This window comes from Microcaecilia unicolor, chromosome 6 (assembly GCF_901765095.1).
Source record: "Microcaecilia unicolor chromosome 6, aMicUni1.1, whole genome shotgun sequence".
Lineage (NCBI taxonomy): Eukaryota > Metazoa > Chordata > Amphibia > Gymnophiona > Siphonopidae > Microcaecilia > Microcaecilia unicolor.
This window is the reverse complement of record NC_044036.1, coordinates 29,575,763-29,593,699: the sequence shown is the minus strand read 5'-3', so window position 1 is coordinate 29,593,699 and position 17,937 is coordinate 29,575,763. Positions and strand designations below refer to the sequence as shown.

Here is a 17,937-nt window from a genome sequence, read left to right as displayed (position 1 = left end):
TTGGACTTGTAATGTTTAGCATTATAAAATGACTGAGGGACCCGGGAGGGAAAGGCACATGTGAGGTAGGACGCTGCTAGAAAGTTCTAAGTATCGCTAGTCAGCATCTGCACCGGGCTCTTTCAGATGACGTCACTCATCTGTGAGAATACTAGGCCTGCTAGCCTCAAAGAACACATGCTACAGGTAACTTTGCTTTTCCAGAAACAAGATTTTTGGCCAGTCATGGTTTTGACTTTACTCCCCAATGCATAGTTGAATTTGTAAGCCTTCAGTATGCCCATTGAAATCTGTGTTTCAGGTAGTCTAATTCATCGGGAAGGGGTCATAAATCCAGGAGGGACCTAAAATCTCCCTCCTGGAATTGGATAATTTTGCATTCTGCAGGTGTCATAAATAATATGTGTTAAGGTAAAAAAAAATAAATTTTGTTTCTCTGCTAATTAACAAGAAAACATTTTAAAACTGTAACTATAAGACAGAACATTGCTGGTAAAGTACTGAAAGAACTAGGATTGCCAGCTCCGACTAGCAGAACTTGTCCCACTGATTTTCCAACTGCATTCTTATAAAAAGCAAGACCACGAGTCCCTGCATGCAATATGATAAACCCAGGACTGGATCAATCCTGTGGGCAAATCTCAGTGGCGTACCAAGGGGAGGGGGGGCGGTCCGCCCCGGGTGCACGCCGCTAGGGGGGTGCCGTGCGCCTGTCTGCTCCGCTTGTTCCGTGCTCCCTCTGCCCCGGAACAGGTTACTTCCTGCTCCGGGGCAGAGGGAGCATGGAACGAGCAAAGCCGACAGGCGCCGGCACCCCCCCAGCAGGTAAAAATGCACCCGGGGGGGGGGGGGGTGTCCTTTTGCCAGGGGTAGGTGACCTTTCGCCGGGGGTGGAGAGGTCGCGCTGCACCCGGGGGGGGGGGAGGGGGTGGCGCATCGGCGATCTGCCCCAGGTGTCAGCCACCCTAGGAACGTCACTGGCAAATCTGTAACTGTTTGGCAACCCCCAGAAAGGAATGATCACTGAAATTTAAATTACAGAAAATCAGAAATAATGGTGACAAGACATTTAAACATTATTTCATGGAAAATCCATATAGCTACTGTTGCTGTGCAACACATTACACAAGGAATGAACCCCCAAATAATGAAAAAAAAAACCACATGGTTTCAGATTAATGTTGTTGCCTCATCTCAAATTAGCTGAACAATCAGATCCAGCTCTGGTTATGTCCCACTGCATGCATGGATCTTCCCATTCATTTCCTTCATAAACACATGGATAAAGGTGTGCTGGTTAATATATTGTATCTGGATTTTCAGAAAGCTTTTCACAAAGTCACTCGAGCGACTTGCAGAAATTAAAAAGCCATGGGATTGGAGGTAATGTCCTATTGTGGATTGGGAACGAAAGAGATGGCAAGTTTTGAACTTACATCCCAAAGCAGTGTGGGATTTGTAGTACCTAAATCCTGTCCATTAAAAACATGCTGCAAATACCCTAATGCACCATGATGGGGTGGTCAGAAATCCAGGAGGGTCCCAAAAAAGTTGAGAAATTGCAGGAGGAAGTTGGGAGGCTAGAAGACTGAGCATCTAAATGGCAAATTAAATTTAATGAGGATAAGTGCAAAGTTATACCTATGGGGAAGAATAACCCAAATTATAACTACATTATACTATTTTCCACATTACGAGTTGCCACTGAGGAAAAGGATTTAGGTGGCATATGGATAATACAATTAAATTTGCTCAATGTGCAGTGGTGGCCAAAAAGAAGAAAAAAAGGGCAAACAATGTTAGAAATTATTAGGAAAGGATTAGAGAATAAAACAAAGAATATCATAATGCATCTGAATTGTTCCATGATAAGACCGCACCTTGAGTACTATGTGCAATTCTGGTCACCATATCTCAGAAAGATATAGTGGAACTGGAAAAGGTACACAGAAGGGTGACCAAAATGATTAGGGGGATGGAACGACTTTTATGAGGAAAGGCTAAAGAGGTTAGGGCTTTTCAGCATGGAGAATGGCTAAATCCCAACAAATAAATAAATAAAGGGAGCTATGATAGGACTATAGACTCCTGAGTTGAGTGGAATCATTAAATGCGAATTGATTGTTACTCTCGGGAACATTCTATGAAGTTACATAATAGTACATCTAAAACAAATAGACCTTTTTTTTTTCACTCAACGTGTAGTTAAGCTCTGGAACTTGTTGTCAGACCAAGTGGTAAAAGCTATTAATGTAGCTGGGCTTAAAAAAAGTTTGGACAAATTACTTGAGGAAAGGTCCAGAAACCATTATGAAGGTAGACCTGGCGAAAGCCACTGCTTATCCCTGGGGGTAGGTAGAATCTTGCTACATTTTGAGATTCTGGATTGGCCACTATTAGAAACATGATACTGGGTTAGATGGACCTTTGGTCTAACCCAGTAGGGCAACTTATTTTCTTAAGAACATCCGAACTACAAATCCATGCATGCAATAGGGCAAAACCACTGATCCTTTAGTGTGGCACTGGTATGGGGTAAGGTTCATGAGAACAAGCTTGTTATTTGATTACAGGGAATGGGGGAGAGGGGGGAACAGAATCAATCTGAATCTATGCACATTTTTCCTATTGTACTGGTGACATTCCTTTTATGTTGTTTGGTATAGTACTCAGAAAACATGTGTATTATAGATCTTAGCTGTAGGTTTATCTTACAATATTTTATTTAAGTGATTAATAGTAGTAGTAGTATAATTTTTTTTGGCCTTCCATTCCTTAGAACAGGGATTAGTTGGTGTAATAAAAATGGAATGAAATGGAACCTGGAAAAAAAAAAGAGAGATGGTAGCATAATCACATTTAGAGAGAACTTATGGACTACTCTGCAATTGGGGATTTAAATTTAAAGTGTAGCAAGAAGCTAAATGGCTCAGGTGTGTTACAGTCATTAGATTGTAAGCAGCTTTGATGGTTTTCTGTAAGGCGGGATAGAAAGTACCAATAAACTTGAACTTGTTACTAGATCCAGGCATCACAATGGTACATTGTGATCAATAGAAATCAAACAAAATAAAACATGGAAAAGAAAATAAGATGATACCTTTTTTATTAACATAGTAAAATAGTAGATGACGGCAGAAAAAGACCTGCATGGTCCATCCAGTCTGCCCAAGACAAACTCATATGTGTATACCTTACCTTGAATTTGTACCTGTCCTTTTCAGGGCACAGACCATATAAGTCTGCCCAGCAGTATTTCCCGCCTCCCAACCACCAGTCCCGCCTCCCATCACCGGCTCTGGTACAGACCGTATAAGTCTGCCCTCCCCTATCCTCGCCTCCCAACCACCACCCCCTCTTCCCCCCACCTGCTCCGCCACCCAATTTCAGAAGCTTCTGAGGATCCATTCCTTCTACATTTCTTGATTAGCTTTAGAAGGTTGCCCTTCGTCAGATCGGAAATAAGCAAATGTGCTAGCTGACAGTGTATATAAGTGAAAACATTCAAGCATTACTATGACAGTCTGACAGGGTGGGAGGATGGGGGTGGGTAGGAGGTATGCATGGGGACATCAAAGCATATCACTGATATTCTAACAGGATGGGTGTGGATAGGTGAGGGGTGGGGTGATCAACAGAGACATACAGCTTTATGGTTTATAATGGGCTAGGAACCCCAGATCCTTGTTAAGTCCTTTCTGTTGGGTGTTAAAATATTCAATCATTCTGACTTCAAAGGTCTTACGTTCTTGTATGGTTTTAAAGTTACCTTTCAGGATTCTCACTGTGAAGTCACTGGTACAGTGTCCTGGTCCTGTAAAATGTTGACCAACAGGTGTGGGAGCCCTACTGGCACCAGCATTGTTCATGTGATGTCTATGTAAATTGAATCTTGTCTTATGCATCTGGCCTGTTTCTCCAATATAGCATCCTTTGTTACATTTTTTACACTGAATGATATATACCACAATGGTACATTGGAAATCGGTTATTGGCTATGCTTCTTTTGCCTTTTTATGTATGTTTCAGCAAGTCAGATTTTTTTTTGTCTCAGGACTTGCTAAAGGGCCAGCTGTGGCAGAAAGGTTGATAATTTACCAGAAGGCATGTGACCCTATGGTACCTAATTTGCAATCACTTCATTGGCTCCAAGTTGAATGTTGGGCTTTAAGGTGCATAAGGTTAAGTAATGTGATTTTTGCCATATAGGGTAGATTCTATATATGGCGCCTAAAAAATTGGCACTGAGTGAAAGCGCGCTGAGCGGGATTCTGAAAAGTCCACGTAGCCTGTGTTAAATTTGTGCATCCACCTAAATCAGTGCGCCGTTTACAGAGTACACGAGAGTTTCTGTGCTGTATATAGAATATGCCTAACTTATTCCACACAGTAATTAGAATAGGCCTAAATGTCTGTGCATCGTATAGCAGTAGCGTAACTACATGGGGCCACGGGGCCCTGGACCCCCCTGCCGACGTCAGACTCACAGAAACAGAATGAAGCCTTGCGCTGGAAGAAGAGGACCTTGGCTGGCGGGTGTTGGGGTCCCCCGCCAGTAAAGGTAGGGGAGGGTTGGCAGTGGGAGGGGGGGTCAAGAGGGTTGTCGGCGGGGGGGGGGGGGGTCAAAGTTGTTGGTGGGGGTCGCAGCACTGGGGGGGGGGGCTAAAATGTGCCCCCTCACCTTGGGCTCTGGACCCCCCTCCCGCCGAAGTCTGGCTATGCCCCTGTCGTATAGAAACTTATCAATGCCAATTTGACATCAGCGTGTACAAAATGTCATGATGTGATGCGTCTCCCACTGGGCACCAGGCCGGCCAGCCAGCCATCATGAGGCCTGCTCAGGCCACCACACATCCACCAACAGTCCAGGCCACCACACATCCACCAGCAGTCAGTGAGTCCAGTCCACCACATGCTGTGCATGCATGCAGCCATTTAGGGCCAGATCTCCTGCCTCCCACACGCTTTATTGGTCCAATTAGGACCAATGGAGTGTGAGCTGACAGAACGCCCAACCTGCGGCCATGGAGATTAAGCTCCCAAAAGAACACACAGGGGAAATTCCTCAATTCCATGGTTTTTTTTTTTTACCACGGAATTGACATTTTGGGGCACTATCTTTCTGCATTTTATTATATGAACACTCCCATGGGCTTGGGCTTCTTCCCACTCAAGCTTCTCCTAGTCACTCCACAGAATCACAGGATTTACTCTCCTCAGTAATCCCAATCTAACACTGCTAATTGGGTTGGCTACTGTTGCGCTAGAAAGACCACTGGTTCTTTATAGGTTTCTTATCTGTTAGGGCTCCTTAGTAAAAGAAGGACCCCTTGATGAGGTTTGCAGAAATTCTGGACTGACCAAAAAAAAAGTCTCCCTCCTGGAACTGGTAACTTGGCAGCTCTGTTTAAAAAGTGGACTAACACGGCTACCACAGCACTGTATTGTAAACTGAAAATGAATGAACATCACCGTGCTTTGACTGGAAAACGAAACTGAAATAATCACCAGTAAAGTACATTTGGCACTGCCGCATCATGCCAGACCGAACTTCCCCTCACACTTCTACTTCCAGGTCAGGAGGTCACGGTGGGAAAGGCTTCCTCGTGGTGCTCACCCAGAAGTTTTTTTTTTGTTTTTTTTAATCCAATCTTCCTGGTGTTCACTCAGGCGGACGCCGGGGCAACCCCAGCGCGAGCCGAGGTCCTCGGCTCGTCTCGCGCGCAGGTTCTTTGAATGGTGGCGGCGAAGCTGGGGCTTGGGGTTTCCTTGGCGCGTTGCTAGCGCCATGAGCTTCCTGCGGCACGAGCACTGGGTGCTAAGGAAGGTGAGACGGTGGCGTTGCTTCGTGCTCTGATAATAAGCTTCATATTTCGGCTTGCAGGAAGGCGAGGGGGAGTTAAGTTTGTTCGTGAGGCGTCTGTGGATGGCTTGGGGGGGGGGGGCACAAAGGTTTGTGCTTGATATCGGGAGTTGGCGTCTTGGTCTGTACTGGATGCTTGGAATGCTTTCTCGGAGGAGTTAGTGAAATTGGATGAGGAGGAGGGGGGGATCCGGCATTTAAAAATAGCGGGGAATAAACATAAGAGGCTGGAGGATGCAACCGAAACACAGGGATACATTGAATGAAGAGTACTAAGCATGCTTATAACCCAGATATAGGATTGGAGTGACCTGCATGGAGCAGTGGTACTGGTTAGGACTACAAAACCAGTAAGCACTGTGTGGAGCGCCTGCATCAAATGGCACTAACAAGCCTGAGTCGTAATGGCAGAAGCACTGTTTTGGATTGGTCAGGAAGGAGGTGTTAAGTTTCATATGGGAATTTAAATTGTAGGGGGCGTGGAAGAAAAAAAAAGTTTGTGTTGAACACATTTCCCGAACTTTGGGCATGCTTGTGATCATTTCTCCTATTTACTTGTACACTGTTTTAAGCATGCAAATCAGTTGTGCATGCATGTACAAGAGATTTGCTTCCACTTTACATTTTTAGGTACCAAATGTACACTGCTAAGAATGTGCATTGGCATCTTAACCAAAAGTGGAGAAATCACTATGGTTTTTGCCTTTGAAGGTTAAAATCTGTTTCAAATCAGCACAGTGTGAGCAAACTATGATTACTATGATAATGATGATGGGGGATAGTGAGGCACATACGTGTGATTTTGGGGAGCGGTGTGAGAAAATCTGCAGGTGGTAAGAGAGGAAGAGGTTTGTCCATCGCATGGCTTTTGAAAAGAGATGAGTTATTTTGTTGTTTCTGTGTCACCTTCCTTAGACGTGGTTCAATTCAAAGCAGTTTGCAAACACTGTAAGTAGTAATATTTAATAAATACGTTATATTAATACTAGTAATATTTCATAAAATACATTAAAATTGCAATAAATTATAAAATATTGTATATCCCAAATATATATCAAAATGCAGACCTATAAGTGCAATTATGATATATAAAGCATAATAATGACAGGTGGCACCATATAGATAACCAATTTATCGAGGCAGTAGCTTTTGAAGACCTGAGTCTACTTCATCACTACAATAAGCATTAAAAGTAAAAGAACCCTGGGGGGGGGGGGGCACAATAGGTTTTGGTGGGGGAGGACACCAGTGATTTCTGTGCAATAGCTGCAGAGGGCTTTGCAGAGTGAGCCTGCTGGCATTCTCCCTGGAGGATCTTGGAGGCTGGAGGAAGATAACGTCCAAAAAATGTCATAAAGTGGCAGGTGGGACGTTTTTCTCAGAAATTCATGTTTGGGATGATTTTCTCTGCAGTTTGTCTAAATCGCAAGGGGGCGTATTGGAGGCATGTTTTGGGTGGGATTAGAACAGGCTTATGATTTTGGTGTTTTTCTGTGATAATGGAGCATGGACAAAATATCCAGGCCAAAAAAATATGATGTTTTTGTCTAGACCTGTTTGTATAACGACTAAGTACTGAAAAGGTGTCCAAAATGACCAGATGACCACTGGAGGAATGAAGGCATGGCCCCTTTTAATCCCCCAGTGGCCATTGAACCCTTCCCACACCCCTGAGAGGTGAAAGTGACAGTACATACCAAGCTGTATGACAGCAGCAGATAAGATGGGCATTTCTCTTAACATAGTAACATAGTAAATGACGGCAGATAAAGACCTGTACGGTCCATCCAGTCTGCCCAACAAGATGAACTCATTTTACATGGTATGCGTTACTTTATATGTATACCCGAGTTTGATGTGTCCTTGCCTTTCTCAGGGCACAGACCGTTGAAGTCTGCCCAGTACTGTTCTTGTACTAAGTTCTGAAGCTAACATTGAAGCCCCTTATAATTTACACTCCAGCCCATCCCTATCTACTCAGTGACGATCGTAGACCATAGAAGTCTGCCCAGCTCCCATTTTGTTTCCCAATTACTGGCGTCGCCACCCAATCTCTGCTAAGATTCCGCAGAACCATTTCTTCTAAACAGGATTCCTTTGTGTTTATCCCACTGTTTGAATTCCATTACCGTTTTCATCTCCACCACCTCCCGTAGGAGGGCATTTCCACATATCCACCACCCTTTCCATGAAAAAATACTTCCTGACATTAGTCCTGAGTCTGCCCCCCTTCAACCTCAATTCATGTCCTCTAGTTCTACCGCCTTCCCATCTCCAAAAAAGGTTCATTTGCGGATTAATACCTTTCAAATATTTGAACGTCTATATCATGTCACCCCTGTTTCTTCTTTCCTCCAAGGTATACATGTTCAGGTCGGCAAGTCTCTCCTCGTATGGTTAGAGCAGCAAGCAGGTCCCCGGAGTAGCCTAGTGGTCAGTGCAGTGCACTGTAGAGAATGGGACACAGGCCCATATCCTACTCTAACTGGTACACGTGTGGTGGAAGTGTGAGTCCTCCAAAAACCACAAAATACCAACTGTACCAACATATAGGTGACACCTACAGGCTTGGGCTATTGTAGTGGTGTACAGTTGGGTACACTATTCCTGGAAAGCTTACCTTGCAATATAAGGGGGTTATGGTGAGATGTGGAGTGGCCTAGTGGTTAGGGTGGTGGACTTTGGTCCTGAGGAACTGAGTTCAATTCCCACTTCAGGCACAGGCAGCTCCTTGTGACTCTGGGTAAGTCACGTCACCCTCCATTGCCCCATGTAAGCCACATTGAGCCTGCCATGAGTGGGAAAGTGCGGGGTACAAATGTAACAAAAATAAAAAAATTAATGTGTACCTGGGATATTTTATGTGACGTCCACTGCAGTGTCCCCTAGGCTGTCCCACTGCTCTGCTGGAATGTCTGTGTGGCCAGTCTACTAAGAATCGTGGCCTCAGTCATCCCAGTGGCTTGTTTTTTATGTGGCTTTCGCTAAAGAAATGATAAGTAGTAGGACGTCTTTTTTGGGGGGGGGGGGGGAAATGGTACCAAGGGTAGGTGCACTGAGCACAAAAATGTCTAGACAATGGTGATTTTTGAAACAAAGAAAGATGTTTTTGTGGTTCAAAAATTGCTATGTTCATCATGCGATTTTGGAGGTTTTTAGCAAAACGTCCAAAATCAAATTTAAATGTCATATCAAAAATGCCCCTCCATGGCTGTCAACTGGATCCAGATTCGCAGGATAGGGTTGATCCAATCCTGGGCTTAATCTGTTGCATCCTGTGACCTGTAGTCTTCCTTTTCTTAGGGAAATCGGAACAAGTCACAGCAAGCACTGTGGTAAACTCAGGAGTGGATCAACCCTGTCCTGCGAATCTGGATCCATTTGGCAGCCTTATGTTAGACCAGTCTATTACCCGCCCTGGGGGAGGGGGGAGGGGTTGTTCTGTGCTCCTTTCACATCTAACACCAAGGTCTGGAAATTGTAGAGAACAGAAATGCATTATAGACATAAGAACTTTTGAACATTTATCACTTTGAGCAGCGATGTTAAGCAAAAGCCCCAACGTGGTAAGAGGTTGTAACATAAATTAACAGTCCAACCCTAACATCAATTGCTTCTTGCAGTATATATGTGGATTTTTTTTTTGTATTCCCCTCTTTACCCCAGCAGTCGACTCAAAGGTATCCAGACTGAGGGCTGCCTCCTGAGGGGAGGGAGGGGGGGGGGGGTCTGCTGTGGTTGCGTGGGTTACCTTCCCTTTCTTCCCTTCACAGTGTGCCTAAGCTTTTACAGCAATGAAGGGCAGGGATCTGAAACCAGAAGCCCAAGCTCTGCACATATACTACAGTTTTGCATGGAAACTCACTTCCTAGTGGAGTGACCAAGCAAATCTTTTCTAAGCTACATTTTTGCTTTCCTTTTTTTTTCTCGTTAGGTTTTGAGTTGGAGAATAGCTGCCAGTGTTTCCTGTTCTGTAATTTTGCTACCGGTGTGCACTGCAGTATTTATCCTTCTAACCAAGATTGATATCTTTCATCCAGTACAGTGGATATCAGGTATTTGTATTCATTCAAATTGTATCCAATGGGATTTCTCTTTTCACAGTCTATCCAAATATTTGATGACTGGTGGAAACCTTGAACGTTGAGCTGTTTTCCATGAGAATGTGCCAGTAGGATAAAGACATCCGGTATAATTCCAAACCTTTATACGCAGCTGCTACAATGGTAGCATACAGGGAGGTACATTGGCCATAAGTTGGTAAACAAATAAACTGATATACTGGCTTTTGAGATTAATAAATCACAGCATGGTGATTTACAGATTAAAAAAATCATCTGCAGCATGATATGATATATCATGCAGAGTGATGACAAAGTTATAAACGCATTTGACAATTCCTTTTTAAAAATTATAAAAAAGAAGAAGAGATGCAACAACTAAGGTTCATGGTAGCACAACATCTCTCTATATAAAAGGCACCACCAACGTTCTAAATGAAGCCTCCAGCCGGAAGTGTGAAGGGGGAGAGAGATCCGGTTTCCCCATGAGTGTCTGCCCCGCCCTCGCTCTCTCTGTAACACAAACAGTGAAGGAAAACACAGCAAAGCAGGAAATCAAATCGCTCTCTCTGTAACAGTGAAGGACTCGGAGGGGGGAGGGGAGAGAGGGCAGAAGCCCTCACTATCTCTGTAACACAAACACAGCAGGAAACTTAACACTGAAGGACTCGACTCCGAGGGGGGAGAGGACAGACAGCACAGGGGAAGGGAGAGAGGGCAGAGGGCAGGGACACACACACTCCCACATGCACACAGAAGAAAACCTTGCTAGCCCCCCCCCGTTTCATTTGCATCAGAAACGGGGCTTTTTTTACTAGTATACAGTAATTCAAGAAGTGGCTTTCCTTCAGCTTTAGAAGGATCTTGTGGGAGAAAATGAGGAAGATGTGCCCCTCCCACCACAAAAAAAAATATTTAAAGACTAGTAAAAAAAGCCCGTTTCCGAAACAAATGAAATGGGCGCTAGCCAGGTTTTCCTCTTAGTGTGTATGTTTGAGTGAGTGTGTGTTTGAGAGTGACTGTGCGATTGTGTGTCAGAGATTGTGTCTGTGTGGTTGTGTATCTGTGAGTGAGTGTGTGTGTTTCAGACTGACTGTGCGAGTGCGTATGTGAGACAGTGAGTGTGAGAGAGTGAGTGTGTACCCCCCCCACTCCTCTCTTCCCCTTTGCCCCCCCCTTCCCCCCCCCCCCCCCCTTATGATAGCTGAAGTAGCATCCCTTCCCTTACAGGCGAGGGCAGGGCAAACACTCATGGGCAAACTTTGATCTACACTACCACAGATTTAGAATGTTGGGACTTATGGAGGCTTCATTAGAATGTTGGAGGTGTGTTTTATATATAGAGATTATAGTAGATGCTAGGAGTCCGTCTCTTATCTTGGGTGCTCTTTCACGTTGCTGGATGCAATTGAAAGTCTCACAATCTGAAGACCTCCCTAATGTACTTCCAAATAGTTCAGAGATAGCTAAAAACACAGTGACCCATAGTTCAAGCTGGAATTTGAATTTTAGACTTAAGCTCACGTTTCCAAATCCAAGCTCAAAGCAAGTTACAAATTCAGAATACAGTTGGTAGGTTCTTGCTAGCAAGGTTAAACAATCTTAAGTTGTCTGAGGTATTAGATGGTGAAATTACTTGCCAGTGTTCCAAGGAGCATCAGTGGAAGAAACAGGATTTGAACCCTGGCTTCTTAACCTCTGCCTTAACCACTAAGCTGCTTTTCTACTTTAAATTTATTTACTCTGTTATAATGCAACTTTAAAGAGTCAGCCAAACTGATGTGTTTCTTTATTGCTATAGCTTTGTCAACAAAATAGAGAGAGTGATTATTTGCTGAAGCTCGATGAATGAATTAAAATATTTAGTGACACCACAACGCACAGGATTAGTTTACTGTTCACTTCACATGTTAACTCGCTTTTCTTTTGTTCCAGATGCATTTTCTGATTTGTGCACCTCCTACACTGTTTTCTGTATGTTGCTTATGTCTGTGGTGCTGGTGATAATAAGCATTTTCAACTGTGAGTTTTACACAGGTGAGCATGGAAAGTTCTTGGTCAAGTGACGGTTCAGAAAACAGGAAGGCACAGGAAAATGAAGGCAGATCAGGACCATATAGCCTATCCAGTCTGCCCATCCATGACATCTACTATCCATTCCTCTCCCTTAGAGAACTATGCACAGTAAAGTCTTGATTATCCAACCTAAATGGGACTTGACCCATTGTCGGGTAAATGAGAAGGATAATACGGAGAACAGTGGTAACTCTCAAACAATACAGAAACAAAGGCAGTAAAAGCAAGGGTCCCAGCTCACAACTGGTAAAAGTAGTGTCCCGGGTTCGGAAAACGGAAAGAGAAACCGCATGGTATCACCGGGGTTCTGTCTGATATGCTGGATGGTCGGATCAGCGAAGATTGGATAATCAAGATTGTACCGTACTTGATAGAAATACAGAAAAATGATGAACTCTACTTAGTGACTATTTTACAAAAGAGTGCGAAACGCTTCATGCGTGAATGAGCGTGTGTTAACTGCTAACACACAAGTGTACCAACTGCTAACCTCAGCGGGTTTGTGGTTGACATGTACTGATTCGTGTGTTAAGGGGTGGGAACTAGGTGGGGCATGACTGGAAAATGGGTATGGATAGTATACAGCCTCAATAGGATACTCTAATTGTGGCCAGACTGTACGCATGCCAATGCACGTGTCCATGCGTTAAGTGCAGAGAACATGTTCGGCATGCCCCAACAGTTAGTGTGCAATCTTTGCGTCTAATGTGTGCTGATTTCTGCTGTTAGGGCATGTTAAGTGCAAATGTACTTTAGTAAAAGACCCTCTTACCCCCGGATTCCATATATGGCGACTAAAGTTGCTTGTGCGAATCAGTGCGCATAGCTGATTTACGTGCGCAGCTTGATTGATGGGTCAGTCGGTTCTTAGCAGGAAATGGCAAGGATAAATCAAGTGCACAGCTTATATGATTACTGTATATTATTTTTTCTGTATATTGTTTTTTCTTCAGACCATTAGAGGTAGACTCGAAGTCACTTATAAATCACCATAACATTATTCTTCTATGGTGACAGAGTTCTAACCCTTTTCGTCATAGGTCTCAAATATTTATATATTCATAGTATTCATATTTTTCAATTTTTAAAAATATTTTCCAGTCTTTCAAAATCTTTAAATACGTATATCCACGAGGGAATGAATTAAGTTTTTTTTTTTTTACTTAGCTTTTAAAGATGCAAGGTGGGGCAGCATACCGACACGTGTTTCGCCAGCATGGTTTTTTCAAGGTATGCCCCTGTAAAAAAGCAAATCATACAGACCTTAGTTTGGAAAATAAATATCCTCTCTCTTTAGACAATATCTTATCGGTCTGTTAACCTTTATGTCTCAAAAAACGAGTATCCACTGTTCAAAAGCCCCGACCAACAACATGGCCGCAGCATTTATTCATTACTATTCAAAAGTACAGTCACATGACCCACCCAGCCAATAGCAGGTCTGTATGATTTGCTTTTTTACAGGGGCATACCTTGAAAAAGCCTTGCTGGTGAAACACGTGTCGGTATGCTGCCCCACCTTGCATCTTTAAAAGCTAAGTAAAAAAAAAAAGTTTGTCATTCCCTCGTGGATATACGTATTTAAAGATTTTGAAAGAATGGAAAATATAAACATTTTTTTTTTTGAAAATATGAATACTATGAATATATAAATATTTGAGACCTATGACGAAAAGGGTTAGAACTCTGTCACCATAGAAGAATAATGTTATGGTGATTTCTAAGTGACTTCGAGTCTACCTCTGATGGTCTGAAGAAAAAAATAATATACAGTAATCATATAATCTATGCGCTTCATAAGAATATTGAATTAATGGTAAAATATTATAATTAGTGGGCATTGTTTGTATCTCTAGTAAGGATAAATCATGACCAGGTATACATATGATATGAGACTTCATATGAAATGACTTTGTCTTGTTGAGTGGACTGAATGGACCGTACAGGTCTTTATCTGCCGTCATCTACTACGTTACTACGTTTACTGGCACTGATGGGCTTTAATTGAGAGTTACACGTACATCATGTAGTGTAACGGTGTGCACATAACTCCTATAGCGTGTGATTTCAAGGGGGTGTGTTTAGGGGGGGGTGCTCCTATGTTATGCGCATTTTTATAGAATACGCTTAATGTAGGCACGTACTAGGCGCTTTTCTATAAAGTGCAGATACCCTTTATAGAATAGCACTCGAAGCATAATTTTTTTCCCCTCCTTTTTTGGTATGATTTACTGAATCTGGTCCTTTAGTGTGTGTTTGTACTTGGCATCACTTAGAGGTGTTGCAGATTGGTGCATTTTCTTCTAACATTTGGGTAAATGATTTTATGCGTAGGTGTCTTGAATCACGTCCTGTACTACTTATGTCCTGACATGAAACAATGACAGAGAGGACCTATTAAAATTGGGGTGGAGGGGGGAGAGAGGGAGACACTCCGGGTAGTTGTCAATGAAAATTCATGGTTCTAAAATACCAGTAATGATTTTGACTGGCCTTGGAGAAGAAGAAAGAACGTGCTATCAGACTGGAGAAAGAAAACCCAAAGTGAGTAGTGTCAGGGCTGCCGAGAGGGAGAGGCGGGGGGGGGGGGGGGGGGGGGGGCAAAATTCCCCGGGCCCGGACCTCCAATGGGGGGGGGCCCAGCGCTGGGGTCAGGCCGCCGGCACTGCAGTCCCCGGTCTCACCTGCCTGCCTCCTCGGCTCCGGGCCCCCTGTATTCGAAGCGGCAGTCACAGATCACCTCCTTCGCGGAAACCGGAAGTTACATCAGACGAGGGCGGGACACAGGGAGGGAAGGCCAGAAGAGAGACGATCTGAGACTGTCGCATTGAATGCAGGGGGCCCGGAGCCGTGGAGGCAGGCAGGTGAGACCGTGGACTACAGCGGCGGGAGGTAGCAGCAGTGGGGGGAGCGACGGGAAGGCGGGGCGGCCTTGCCCCGGGCCCAGCCTAGTCTCTCGGCGTCCTTGGGTAGTGTGTTTGTGCAGGTTAGCATTTAGTCCACTGTTCAACTTTGCTTGTGTTTTTCCTGCAGTTGTGCCTTCAATTCCCTGCTCCCGGCTAGCACTGATTGGGAAGGTGATTCACCCTCAGCGGGTCATCCACTCCCTTGTTCATGCCATGATGGGAATGCTGGTGTCTTGGTGCGCTGCGGTGATAACCAAGGGAGAGTATCAGTTCCTGGCTGTACCTTGCTCAGTAAAACAAAGGTGATTATTATTATGTTTTTTTGTCATTGTGGACATTATGTAAAACAGTTTCAAATTCGTACTAAATTTGGGAGCCAGCTTTGCATATTATGTTCTCATAAAATGTTTTTTCCAAAGCAATATGGTTAAATTCAGATTTAATTTTTTTTTTTTTTTTTTTTTAGAAAGGTACAGTTTGCAAACTTTTTGAGTATACTATAGTTAGGTGACATTTATTTAGCTGTAGCTCAAGGTGAGTTACATTCAGGTACAGGAGGTATTTGTCCCTGGAGGCCTTACCCGAGGCAGTGAAGGGTGAAGCAACTTGCCCAAAGTCACAAAGAGAACCAGTAGGATTTGATCATTTTTGTTAAAATATTTACATAAGAACTGAATAAAAAAACCTATGAGCTAGGGCAGGGATGCTCAATGCTTTAAAAGCTTAAAGATTTGCAAGCCCTGGTGGTTGAGGAAAATTTGGATGTTGTTGCTATTAGAGACATGGTTCAGTGATTCTCATGAATGAGATGTGACCATACCAGGATATAATATTTTTAGCAAGAATAGGGAGAGCCGAAGAGTTGGAGGAGTGGCGCTCTTTGCGAAAAACAATATCGGAGCGGCTGAAATGCAGGGAACCTGGGGAAAGGAAGAGGCTATATGGATCATCCTGGGAAGAGAAAATGGAACCTTTATCCACATGAATGTTACCTACGTACCTCTGGCACAAATGGAGAAGCTGGACAAGGATCTGATAGAAGAAATTCATAAGCTTGGTATGAAAGGGGAGGTGCGATTGTTGGGAGATTTCAACTTGCCTGATGTGGATTGGAATGTCCCGTCGGCAGAATCGGAAAGAAATAGAGAGATCGTGGATGCCTGTCAAAATGCCTTGCTCAGACAAATGTCGGAATCCATGAGTTAATGGGGCGACGCTGGATCTAGTGCTCAAAAATAGAGGAAGTGTTTCCAATGTCTGTGTAGGTGCTTACCTAGTTAATAGTGGTCATCACACGCTGTGGTTTGACGTAAGAGCAAAAGCGGAGTGCGAACGCACAAAACTCAAAGTACTGGATTTCAGACGTACTGATTTTCGGTAAAATGGGGGAATACCTGAAGAAAGAGCTGGTGGCAGGGGTAGGCATTGCAGAAGTGGAGGCGTAGTGGTACAAGCTAAAAACTGCTATAAATATGGCAGCTGATCTTTACACAAGGAAAGTAAACAAAAACAAGAGAAATGAGAAGCTTATATGGTTCTCCAAACAAATGACTGAAAAAATAAGGGCAAAAGAAATACAGAAGAACGCAACGAGAGGATCATGGAAAAGATTACCAGGTTAAATTCAAAGTGAAGAGGGAAATACATCTAGCAAAAGTGCAGGCGGAAGAAAAAATGGCTAAAGATGCAAAGAGAGGTGACAAGACCTTTTTTCAGATATATTGGGGAAAGGAGAATAGATAGCTCTTCTCAGCATTCCATTCCATTGTGGAGAGTGATGAGGATAAAGCGAACGTTCTAAACAAATACTTCTCTGCGATGTTCACGGAAGAAAATCCTGGAGAAGGATTGCTGTCGGCTGCCGAGGGAATATCTGGTAATGGAGTGGATATCGTGCCATTCAAGAGAAGAAAGCTTTTATAAGCAGCTTGAAAATCTGAAAGCGGACAAAAAGCTGGGGGGCTGGATGAGATTCATCCCAGGATACAGAAGGAGCTCAGAGAAGTCCTGGCAGGACTTCTTAAGGATTTGTTCAATAGATCTTTAGAGACGGGAGAGATTCTACAGGATTGAAGATGAGCTGATGTGGTCCCTCTTCACAAAAGCGGAGACAGGGAAGACGTGGGAAACTACGGGTAGGTAAGCCTCACGGTGGTGGTAGGAAAAATACCGGGAGTTATTGCTGAAGGAAAGGATCATTGATTTTCTAGAAGCCAATGGGTTGCTCAGTCCTGTTCCCTTAGTCCGTTCTAAGTAAAAAAGACAGTCGAGTACGCCACGGACCCTGATGCAGGAATCGAGGCCATGGGCAGTTATACGAGACCGAGTATGCCATGGACCCTGAAGCAGGAATCGAGGCCGTGGGCAGTTATACGAGACCGAGCAGCTGCAAAGAGAAGTTCAATTTTAACATTATAAGTCTGGTTAAGTTGAATAAAGGAAAACTAATGAAGAACAGTTGGAGGTTTTTATGCCAGTGATGAGCGAGGGGGCTCCTTAAGGTTGACTAAGTGTTTTAACAACGGAGTGACCCCAGTACCTATTGAGGCTTTTCCTCCATTTTTATAAACATCACCACATTGAGAAATAGTAGAAGGGATCAGATTGAGCTGGTTAGTTAGTACAACGTTGAGATCCTCTTCCTGCTCTGTGCTTATATATAGAGCAACCACTAATTGACTCAGCGAGGTGCCATGTTTCGGCGCCAACCGCACCTGCCTCAGGAGCCTGTGATGATGGTGTTATAATGATAAAAATACTTGTGCAGACATGCAGGTGAAAATGTCCTGTGATGATGACGAATACATGGCATTTTGTTTCTGTTGAAAATATACCGGACATTTTCACCTGCGTGTCTGCACAGACTCCCGAGGCAGGCGCAGTTAGCGCCTGAAACATGGCTCCATGTCAAGTTAATTAGTGGTTACTCATGAATAAATCCTGTGTACGATATTCCTTCACTCCCTCTTGTTTTTGGAAGCGCCATTTTGTCTACAGTACTCTCTCTTTTGATTACTCGTCCACGTTCGTA

The 17,937-nt window shown here is 43.7% G+C and overlaps 1 protein-coding gene across 1 annotated transcript in view; it reads left to right on the top strand.

Moving 5' to 3' along the window:
• The first annotated feature begins 5,588 nt into the window (after window positions 1-5,588).
• NDC1 (NDC1 transmembrane nucleoporin) overlaps window positions 5,589-17,937 on the top strand; it is a 66,412-nt gene continuing 54,063 nt past the window's right edge. The window contains exons 1-4 of the mRNA XM_030207160.1: window positions 5,589-5,827; window positions 9,798-9,918; window positions 11,860-11,961; window positions 15,034-15,208. Of these exons, the coding sequence (XP_030063020.1) occupies window positions 5,789-5,827; window positions 9,798-9,918; window positions 11,860-11,961; window positions 15,034-15,208 (437 nt within the window). The 5' untranslated portion in view covers window positions 5,589-5,788. The remainder of the gene's footprint in view (window positions 5,828-9,797; window positions 9,919-11,859; window positions 11,962-15,033; window positions 15,209-17,937) is intronic.